This window comes from Candoia aspera, chromosome 3 (genome assembly GCF_035149785.1).
Source record: "Candoia aspera isolate rCanAsp1 chromosome 3, rCanAsp1.hap2, whole genome shotgun sequence".
NCBI lineage: Eukaryota > Metazoa > Chordata > Lepidosauria > Squamata > Boidae > Candoia > Candoia aspera.
The window spans coordinates 102,300,800-102,312,803 of NC_086155.1; the positions used below are offsets into that span (position 1 = coordinate 102,300,800).

Below are 12,004 nucleotides of genomic sequence, written 5' to 3' on the forward strand. Positions count from 1 at the left end.
AAATGTCTAGTTGTGATGGAATGTGAGGGTGACCTTGGAAGATGGGGGGGAGGGGAAGAGATGCTGCTTAGGGAACGATCAGATAAAAGAGAAAGGAGCCTGCAACAGAGTAATGGCCAGAGAAAGAAACTTAGGAAGGACGCACCCTAATTACTCAGGCAGTAAATAGGGAGGGTGGGAGATTTGTACTTTGAGACTTACAAGATTGATGTCACCCATTCCAGATAAACCAGACAGGAAACACGATTAGATGAGCTAATTCTACTTTACTGTAAAGCTTTTACAGAATTTAACCCCCACCCCCTAGTCTTCCAAGGTCATCTTTTAGCAGAATTTAACCCCCACCCCCACCTCGTAGTCTTCCAAGGTCACCTTCATATTCCAACACACTAGTCAATGGACTTCTGTTGATCGTTTGACCAACCACACAGTTTCATATATGTACAGTGAAATAGCTTAAATATTTTCATTTTTTCCACTCTTTTCCAGTCACATCATATCATGAGCAGAACTGTTGCCTTATCCTTATTGGTTACACATGTTCAGCACATTACTTCATGCAACTCATCTGCTCTTACTTTGCCTCTTACCTACAACCAGATAAAACACTTTCAAAAAGAAATCAAAAGCTCTGCCAGAAAGCTAAACCTACAAGCCAGTAACCAATCCTAGGCTAATTTGGGAGCAACAAAATAAAATAGGTTTAACATTGCAAACACATCCCATTTTTTGTCTGTTTTACCTGTTTGTGCAGAGTGGAATGGTCTGTGTGAGAAAGGTACATAGCTTAATACAGAGTTTTTCAAACTGTGTTTCATGGAACCCTAGGGTTCCATAACAACTTGATGGGTTTCCATGAGAGACTAAGGACTACATAAATAAATAAAGCTGATTTTCTATCACCAGAGTTTGCCTCTTGATCAAGGGTTCCAGGACTATTTTTAAACTGACATGTTCTTTCCCCTGAAAAAGTTTGAAAACCTCTGTCTTAATGGATGGCTATCACAATGTCTGAACACATTTTCACATCATAAAGGAAAAAAAGAATGCAGGTATATAAATATGCAACAACTGTTAAGCTAAGGACAGTCAATTTTTGTGATCTCAGGGCCATAATACTGTCAAAATACTGTCAGAACTATTTAATATTTTCAAAGGCAGCTGGCTCTATAATAAAGTTGCCATGATTTAGCAGCATATAATGCTGAGTAGAATGAAGAATGCATGACCAATGATATCACAGTGGGGAAGGGCTAAGAAAACAATTTGTTTCCTGAGAGAACCCCTCAAGGTATCTATGATCATACTCTTTTGCCTATTCAGAAGTGTTCACAATGGACTATATAAAGAAACATATCCAGTGTTTCATGGATACTTTTTTTTTTTTGGTGCCTTCAAGTCAGTCTTGACTTCTAGGGACTGCCTGGACAAGTCCCTGCAGTTTTCTTGGCAAGATTTCGGAAGTGGTTTGCCATTGCCTGCTTCCTAGGGCTGAGAGAGAATGACTGGCCCAAGGCCACTCAGCTGGCTTTGTGCCCAAGGCGGAACTAGAACTCACGGTCTCCCAGTTTCTACCCTAATGCCTTAACCACTATACCAAACTGGCTCTCCAGTTCCTATTCACAGTAGTACATCTGAACTCCCTAGGCTCAGAAATTCATAGGAATGGTGACTGTAACTATGAAAGAAAGACAAGCTTTTTCAGAAGACGACTTTGAAAGAACTAGACATAGTATCAAAGTGCAAAGACATCACACTGACAAGAGTAAATATTGTCAAGGCCATGGCTTCCTTAGTTGTAACACGTGGCTGTGAAAGGTGGACCATCAGGAAGGCTGAATGAAGAAAAATTGATGCTTCTGAATAGGAGCATTGGGCTGGAGGAAAATTTTGAGAGTACCTTGGATTGCAAAAAGAACAAATCATTCAATATTAGATAGGGTAAATAGACTGCTCACTAGAAAAATTAATAAAGAAGCCAAGTTTAAATATTTTGGAAATATAATGTGAAAGCAAGAGTACCTGGAAAAGACCCCAGTGCTTGGAAAGATGAAAGACCATCAGAAAATATGGCAAAAGAAGTTACCTAGAAAAACATAGCCTTAGGAGAATTCAAAGAAGCATTACTAACAGACAGTCTTGGTGAACTGATACCCGTTGGATGATTAAGAGTTGGAAGCAGCTGAATGACTGAAAAACAACAACAAAACTTGCTATTATACTTCGAAAAAAATTTCCAGGACTGCAAAGATTGAAAAAAAAAAAAAAAGCTCTCAACCATAGACCAGACAACTCTGAGTCAAGCTATTAAGCAATTTAAGTTGAAAGTTAGAAGTTCCACAATTCCATTGATTTTATAACAGCTACTTAAAAGATTACAGCTTGTTACCGGGCATGATTACATGGTTCATTCTCCCAACTGCTTAACAAACTGACTTTATTTAAAGTTAGTATAGGCAAGTTAATTTGTCCTAATGTCTATTTTATTTTACTGAGTTCAATTTTATCTTGAATTTTATTACTGGAACGCAAAGCATGCTACTGTATAACATGTTATATTTGGAATGCACCAATGCTTCTGCATCGAATGAAGATAAACTGATGACTGTGTTCAAAGCATAGTGGCTTACACGGCATGACAATTTCATTCAAGAAAAACAGAAGGTTAAACCTACCAGTTTGGAAGGTGGAGATAATTTTGGAGGTACTGTATCCAACAGCATTGGTACAAACAGACGAATGTCCAAAACAGAAACAGGGAATACATCCCCTAGGATTGGCAGAATCCAGATTAAAAAAGCCAGGCTTACACCTAAAAGCAAAAGACAATACTGAAATTCATAATCTGCCCTTTCTCACTGCCATTCTGCTTTTGCATTCACGTTCACATCCAGATATTCAGGAAAGACTTTAAACTGGCCTAAAAGCCATATCCATATTAGGTATGTTTGCTGCCTTGAGTTATGTATAAAAATAATAAAGGCGGGATAAAAATTAATTAAATAAATACATTATACACACCCATAACAGAACTTCACACTAAAATGTTATAGCGTTTCCCTTCATTTAATCACAGCCAATGAAAAAAAATGCTGTAAGATGAAAATAAAAGAAGGCAGAAATTACACTGACATTCTAACCACTGAACAAAATAAGGCTGGATTCAGATCGCTACATCAATGGATCTTTACTTGTAGTGAATATGTCATTACTTTGACTATATCTGTGCTCTGAAGAAAAGGCTTTCTACAGATGCCCAGGTACAGGGATGCTTAATGACCTGAACCTGGTTTTTCACCCCAGGTTTTTGCTGCTACAGTATTATCACGTGGTAATGCCAATATTTTCTATAGTAGATGCTACTGCTACAAAAGTCATTTTTTCAGAAACAGCAGGTAGAGTAAAACTTCTGAATGCATTGCACTTCTGCAAGTTGGGCAGCAAAAATCTAGGCAGGCAGGAAGATCATACTTCTGCCAACAGTAACTTCCCCAATATTAGTAAATTTTCAAATAGCCAAAATAATCCCAATGCAGGATTTTCCTTCCCCACCCAATCTGGAACTAAAGGTTCTTTAATGAGGATTTTGAACTTGGTCCTATCGGATAGATCTACCCCAGTTATCACTTCTTAGCTTGATCAACCTCAGGATTTTCAGAGAAGAACATCTGAACAATCTGCATGGGAGGTTGCTCGGAATTCCTGGAAGGGAAGACACAATACAATAATATAATCAATTGAACACTTTTCTATACTGGAAATTGTTTTACCTTTCACAGTTGAACCCTTCCACATTGTCCTTGCAAGTGCAACGCCCAGTTTCTACATTGCACTCATCTGTGCTGCCAGCAGGATTGCAGGAACACCGCCTGAACAAGAAGAAAGGAGTCTAGTTGGAACACTGGGAAGAATAAAGGAACCACGTTTCAAGAGGATGGAACCAGAGGTGCACAAATGTTCTAACATGGATTGTTTGATCCTGTAATAGAACATTTTGCACACGTCTAGACATAACTGTCTCCATCTTCACCTTTACTTACAGGACCAGTTCACTTTTACCTGCATCCAGCCTCTGTAAGAGAATGGAAGCCGGGCTGACACCTATCACATTTGTCACCCATCACACCAAGTTTACAACTGCAGCGTCCATAATTGTCACACTGTGTGCTGAGGGAGCCTGTAAAAACAAAATAAGGTTAAAGTACAAACACACACTCTGATTTATTCCCCTTCAAACTGTGTTCTAAAGAAAGGTTGTGTGGACTTCGGCTTAACAGGATCTCCTTTTTACATTTTTTCTTACTGGAATCCTGAGGACTATATGCTGAAGTCAGATATGAAATATCATTGCAAATGGATAAACTCTAAAAATTTAGATAATAGAATATATGTTTAGCCCAAGTATTTTAAATGAGTCCAAGAAGTACACTCAGAAGTCCTTTCCCACAAAAATCCACTTTTTGTTTTCTCCCAATAATTTCTTTTGCCAAATTTAGAAAGGAAAAGCTTTTCAGCTGCAATTGTTTTTATTTCTTGATTTTTAAATAAACTGGAAAAAAGGGAGGGAGGGAGGGAGGGAGGGAGGAAAACATGGAAGTACCAAATTCCCAATATATACGCAACCTTAAGTAGAAATATAAACATGTTACGCATCCATATTCAGAAGTTCTATTCAAAGTCTGTGTAAGCAGATGGAAATATTCCAATTGAAGCTAAAAAATGGAGTCTATATTTGAATAAAACACCACAGAAGAATAATCAGAAGTCTTTAGTATTGTATTAATTTTTCAGCCAATGCAATTTTCCACACTAACCACTAATCTAAAGAAAGATGTACTTTAGCTTCCTAGTATCTAGCACTAGTAAACCTTACATGCAACAGAGAAAAATGCATTTCTGATATTCTACTGGTTTATAATTTTGCAAGAGTAATGTTGAGTAATTTCCTCAGTTTCTACAAACACCTGGGCATTGCCACTAGCAATATGAGTACCAATTTGAGTACAGTATCTCCATATAATCTAGAAAGAGCTTGGTTAATGTAACGTATTTTAGAGGAGAACAGCATCATTTAAGAATAATTTATAAATTGCTGAAATACAGCATATTATGCCACAAAGAGTCCTAAACTGATTCACAGAGTCCATTAACAACTGGATCGCAAACTTGCTCAATGATGAAATCAGTTGCTACTATGGGGACATTCTGATTACACCTCTCCTCTAACTATGCTACTCCACTTATTTTCCATCTTACTCTTTATTTGGTGTTCCCCCACAATGGCCCACTATTTGGACTAGTCCCCACATTTGATGACAATCTCTCTACAGTTAAAAACAACGTTAAGGCGGAAGAGGGTTGAATTTCAGTAGTGCTGCACTCAAACACCTGCTTGACTATACAGTATATATCTGAGGAATTTCATAAGGCAGTTTGTGATCCAGCAGCAGGAATCTGATGCTGAACAGCAGACACAAATATCGGCCCTTTCTCACTTTGCTTTGGGCTGCAAGTTATAGAATATACAACTTCTGCATTCCAGAGCAGCAAAAGCATGGAATCCTAAAAAAATAATAATTCAATGCACAAAAGAAATGTCACAAGGATGTGAAGTCCAGACCTAGATCAAGTTGCAAAAGAATAGTTCTTACGGGAGTCTGATTTACAAAGAAATACATGAGGATATCTGATTTTAAGAGATCAATCAGGGCTTCTGTTGATATGGAAGAGAACAAACATTTTTGAAGACTCAATTAGGGTTTTATATTCCTTTCAGGTCTCATTAGTGGCTTGAATCTGGACAAAAAATCTAAAAACTACTTTCAAGAATTCTGAGGAATCTATGTGTGCTATGATAAGCTCCAATGGTTTAATTAGTCACAAAGATACCATTTTCCTGACCGAACAGACAAAGCAACCCTGATTTTATTCTATAATTTCACTTCTGCTTTTCATTCAGAATTGTGTGAATGAAACCAGTACAATATCAGAAATTCTTTTTTCTCTATTGCTTGTAAGATTTACGAGTGCTAGATATTAGGAAGCTACAGTACATCTTTCTTTAGATTAGTGGTTAGGTGTGGACAATTGCATTGGCTGAAAAATTAATACAATTGGTTGTCAAACCTTTAAAAAAAAAAAAAAGTTATACGTTTATATTGTTTAGCTTTCAGAACCACCCAGATTGATTTTGCTTTTAGTGAACGATTTCACTGGAACGGTTACTCTGGTCTAGATTGCACCATTTTAGATGGAAGATGGGTTCAACTCATGCATTGATTGATTCCATATCAATCAATCGAAACAAAACGAACTAAAATAAAATAACATAAAATGTTTGCATAGACAAAACTAGATGGTAAGGAAAATAATTCTAGCTTAACCTTTTCTCCGGCATTCATCTTTCTTCTATGCAGGCATATTTCAGCAGAGAGGAGATATAACACTGCACAGGTGCCAATTTATTGATTCAGGGACAACCAGGCCAATTACCATGCATATCACAGCACAGACTCAATAGTCCCATATACTTTTTCAATCAGAACTTGCATTTTTTTTTCTCCTGAAGACCAGAAGAGATGTTAACTGCCTGTCCTCTGTCTGGAATTCATTCCATTACATTTGAGCTATGGTCCTTCAAATCTTTTAGAAAGATACCCTCTCTAAAAGATGCCAATTTCTGAAATTGATTCAATAGTCAACAGGTAGGATTTCTAGACAGTCAACTCTGACAACTGAATGGAGGATCCATCACCTTCTTCCCATATCTGAAATGGCCTGAGTTCTGCTATTTCCTATCGTTAACTTCTATAGTTAAGTCAGTCCATTGTTTTGACTCTATAAACTAATTTATAATGCAAATACACCTTCAGATGGAATGCATTCAACTGTTTATTTTGCTTTTCAAGTATAGGAAATATCAATACTTCAAAACCTTCATCTTTGACATTCTCAGACCACTAGGATTCCTAGCCAACATAGCTGAAATTAATGCTGTCTCAAAATTCTGAGAATTACTCTCTTTTGGAGAATGTTAGGTTGGGCAAAGAGAAATTATGAGTAATTAAAAAACCAACTTCTGATTTTTAAAGTTGACTTTAATTCACCTTTAGGTAACTTTTTTTCAAACAGAACCAACCCTCAGAGTTTAAGCAAGAGAGAATCATTTAGCTTACTGAAGCCTTTACCATATACAATCAACATTCTTCTGTCTACTCTATATTATTTAGAAACAATTACCCAGACAAAAATATTATCTTAAATCAAGACACATAGATCAAATACACACAGATTGCCTGTGTGCCATGGAATTTACTAAAGGGTTTTACTGAGGCTTCTAAATTATTCTTGAATACATGATAAACGTGATAGACTAGTACCACCCCGCCCTGATGCTGCACTATTTGTACCTGAAACAAACACAAAACAATTTCCATCAGCCTGTATTTGGAAATCTCAGCTGGATATTGTGGATGATTTTTAAACTAGAAAATTGGGTAATTTCTTGATTGAGAGTATGCATAACTTATTTTAAGCTTCCAGTCACATATCTAGGTCCCGTATTAATGTCCAAATGCAAACCTGTGTACATTATGCTTACTGGAGTGATTAAAAAAGAAAGTGAGGAAACACATGGTCAACTGAAGCCCCAGGGTTCATTCAACCTCCAATCTACAGGTAGTCCTTGCTTAACGACCATTCTTTTAGCAAATGAAGTTACAATGGCACTGAAAAAAAGTGATATACAGCCGGTCCTCGCACTTACAACCATCGCAGCATCCCACGGTCACATGATCGCCGTTTGTGACCTTCCCAGCCGGCTTTCATCAAGCAAAGTCAATGGGGAAGCCAGCAGGAGGTCACAAGTCACGGTCACTTGAGGCCCTCACTTAACAACCACAGGCAATTTGCTTAACGACTGCAACTGGAACTGCTGTCACTAAGTGGGGGTGGTCACATGTTTCATTTAATGACTGCTTCACTTAGTGACACAGTTGATTGTCCCAATTAAGGTCGTTTAGCGAGGACTGCCTATAGTGTTTTCTGCTCTCTCCTTGATTACCAAAACTTGGCCATATGTTTTTCTCACATGTTGAGTCAGAAACACATGAAAACTCCAGTGAAAGCCCCCAAATAAGCTTAACATGGTTCTAAAATAACAAGGCCCATCCCCTACCCCCACTGCATCTGAAATACTGTAGCCTTGACTAGTTTGCATTAACGTTGAGTTTAATGTAGCCTTTGGCCGCAGAAAAAAATGTGATCTACAGCTGTCCAAACTCATACAACCCCAACTGACCTCCTAAAGCCCTAAATTTAGGCCTGCATAGTGTAGCTTTCCAACATGAAGATACCGGTTCCCATATACATCCCATTCTGGCCCAGCCACCCTGCTTACCACTTTAATGTAGTTTACTAAGAGCGCAAATCACATAAGTTATGATTTTTAATGGAAACCTTTTTCATATAAGCCCAATACTTGTAAAACTGGAAGTATGCCAAGAACGTCCTCCTCTCAGCTTCACAAAAAACGTAATGTGGAGCAAAAATAAAATGCAGAAAAGCAGCATCCTTAACACTCACCCACAGGGCTGCAGTTGCACGGCAGGCAGGGTTCCTCACTCCCAAGGCGGTAGAAGTTCTCCCGACACCTCTCACAGTTTGGTCCATCAGTGTTCCCAAAGCAGCCTGTGCAGTGTCCACCATGGCCAGTGGATCGGTACAGCTCAGGATCAAAGTAACACTCCTGTGACCATCCATTGCAGTTACAGCCTGTACGTAGGGGAGCGCAAACCCAGGTTAGTTTAAAAGGCTGTGAAGTGGGGTTTTTTAAAACTCTCTTCCAATTTGTCGACCTGCCACTGCAGCAGTTCTGACAGTCAATACGACCAGTTCTCTTAAAATGAGATGTTCAGTTCAGGCAATCAGAATGGCACCGAAATGAAAAGGGACAGGTAGCAGAGGCTGGAAAACTAAACAATTATTACTACCTACTGGTGATGACAGAACCTTTCTTCTTCAATGACAACTCCATTTTTATCATGTGGAAAAAAATGAATCACTTCTTTCATTCCCCTTTAGACTTAGGCTGTTTTTTTTTTTTTTAAGTAAAACCACATTACTGTGGTTTCTCTTTTTCTATTTCACAGAGATACCACAAGTACCACTGACAGACAGTATTAGTGATGCCTCTGGATTAAAGAGCTCAAGCACTGACTACGGCAGAAGACTTTAAATTGGATTTAAATGAGAAAGAAAAAAAACTTACGCCAAACTTTCCCAACCTCCAGATGTGTTGGATTTAGTTCTCATAATTTGTTTTCCATTCATTCACAGCCAAAATGGTCTCTGGTTACACTACCTTGAAAGAAGCAAAAACTGAAGGGCCAGGATGACTGGATTCCCCACTATACCCTCCCAGAATAAAAAACAAAAGTTTTGGTATAGCTTTTTCTTCCATAATTCAAGTTATTTTCTCCTAAATCTTGAGTGCAGATCAAGTTATGGGAATCAGTAGTGTAGATGCTTCAGTGGAGAACTCTGTTTGAACTTCTCACATGCACTAATTCTTTGCTAAACCTTGGCTTACGTGGAGATAAAGGCCCATGTGATCAATTTGCACATCTGTATAATTGGGAGGGTGGATTAAAATCATGGCCAAAGAGAATAATAGAGTTTAGGCAGCCAATCTTAGGCTGCCTAGATAGTGGTCTCTTCTTGCCAGCTAAGTAGACAAAGAGTAAAACCACCAAAGGGTAGGAGCTGTGAATATTCTGTAGTAAGTGCCATTATGGCACAACCACACAGTTTCTACTTTACGTGGTTGACTTGTCAAAAGAGGTTGTCCACTACGAAGTGACTAGAACACGGACTGAGTGTTGGGCTTGGGAGATGTTGCTGATTGTACTGGATTTTCCACCCGGCTGTCTTCCCAGCTGTGCTAAAGTTTCTACCCTTCCCACAGCCCTCCCACACAGTTACTCTGCTCTCTGGCATGCAAACTTCAGGGAAAGATAACAGTGAGACCAGACTTCCCCCAGCTGCATCCTGTGAGAAAAAAAAATACTTTTGCTTTCCTTAGCACAGACAGATGTAATTGCTCATGTCTAGGATGTGAAGCAGAACAAGAGCCATCAGCCATCAGCTTTGTCAGGCTTTCAGCTCAAGTCACAGATTTACATGGACCACTGGGGTGAAAGCTGGGACTCAAGGCATCATTCTGAAAATATTCTTTCAATTTCTCCAAGCTTTACTATTGAATTTCAAGCCTGTGGGTTAGGGTGCACTTCTTACATCAAGAAAAGAGCATGCTGTATTTTCAAAAACTAAGCTACGCTGTGGAGTTTACCTACTTCATATCCCTCCAGAGTGATATCCCAACAGCTGCATCCCAAGTATGGAACAGATGAACACTGGTATTCTATGACAGTCCGTGCTGGCTAAAAGCTGTGGTACTACTGCCCAGCCCCATTCCATGTCTGACTGGGCAAAGAAAGCGCTGTATACTGAGCTATTACCTGGGCCATTCTATAATTCTCAGGAGAACACCTGCCCATTGCTCACAAAGGCCCACTGCTCTAGGCCAGAGGTTATCAAAAGTCCTGAAACTTTGATTTGTTACTAAAAGGATTTAGCACAACAAGGCAGCTAATCCTAAAAACCTTTCATTCAAAAATTACTTGTGTATTAAATTTATACCTATTTTTAAGCAAGACAGAATTCCAAAGCAGCACTGGGGGGGGGGTTGAATTTCAAATGTTCTAAAGGTTTACTCTTAACTCTTTTGGGACTTACTCCCTACTTTCCAGCCTGTGGTTATCAAGCATGTGACAAAAAGCTCTAATGGTGTACACCTTGCAACTGCAAATGATAATCTGGATCAGGGTGAATATTAGTTTGCTTTAGCGGAAGAACTATCTCTTTCTTTTCCCTCCCTATCACTGTCACAGATGTTGACCTAGAGAACAGATACTAAGTTATTTTCAGCTCATTGAGCAGTTTCCAAGACGCAACCAAAAAGAGTGGATTCGTATCTGCTGCCTATTTCCCCAAATCTATCAATAGTTCCCAAGATCTCAGAAACTGGTGCTACTACAGGCTCGATCACAGTCCTTGGTCTAAGAAACCTTCAGTGCCTTAAAATCAGAATTGCAATCAGAAATACAGGTCTGTAGCCCAGGACAGCAGCCATGTGCTGAATATCCATTTTCCATCTTGCCTCTTGTCCTTATATCATTCCACTGAATTTTTTTGCTGCTTTCTCCAACCACTTATAGAACAGGAAAAAGCTCTGCTTGTCATTGCCAGATTCCACAATAAGTTGTGCTCCATACTATGGGAGAAGAAGTAAAGCTTAAAACAGGACTGTTGTTTTTATAACATGCAGTTCTCGCCAAAAATAGGATGCAACAGATCATCCAAGATTCTTTATTTGAATTTCAACCAAAATGCTAAAAAAAAAAGATTCTAAAGCTAATGAAGCGTTAGTTTCAATGTCTACAGACCAAAGGAAATCTTTATAAGTCAAGGTCAAAACAAAAGCAGAAAGATAAAACTGTGTGCCGTCAGTCAAGTGAAAGAAGTCACTTTGTCAAGTCCTTTTACTTCTTGTTTTGAAGGCCTCATCCTATAATTAGATCAGAAACTTAATTCCTGAAGAAGCCATGGAAGAAAAAAGGAATAGTTGCCAGAAGATATGCTGATACTGTCACCTTACAACAGGTGTTCAAGTGTCATTATGTCACTACTCGGTTGTATACTTACAATAAACTATAAGTCTGCTCTGCAATTCTTTTTGATACCACGTTTCTTAGAATATTACAATTATTTGCTAGACTGATCACTAAAAAAACAGTCACTTGAACTTGAAGTTGTGCTGAAAATAGTATGTTTCAGAGATATTTTTAGCATGCACAAATTACCCAACCCATCCTGTGACTGGAAACTGACTTTCTAACAATCAAATGTTGTCAATCAAACAAGGTAGACAGCATTTTTGTGGAAT

The 12,004-nt window shown here is 38.6% G+C and overlaps 1 protein-coding gene across 1 annotated transcript in view; it reads right to left on the reverse strand.

Moving 5' to 3' along the window:
• The window catches only part of LAMC1 (laminin subunit gamma 1), a 126,977-nt gene that overhangs the window by 39,977 nt on the left and 74,996 nt on the right, over positions 1 to 12,004 (reverse strand). Inside the window, exons 5-8 of the mRNA XM_063298447.1 lie at positions 8,584 to 8,772; positions 4,060 to 4,177; positions 3,771 to 3,869; positions 2,676 to 2,812 (exon numbers count right to left, since the gene is read on the reverse strand). Of these exons, the coding sequence (XP_063154517.1) occupies positions 2,676 to 2,812; positions 3,771 to 3,869; positions 4,060 to 4,177; positions 8,584 to 8,772 (543 nt within the window). The remainder of the gene's footprint in view (positions 1 to 2,675; positions 2,813 to 3,770; positions 3,870 to 4,059; positions 4,178 to 8,583; positions 8,773 to 12,004) is intronic.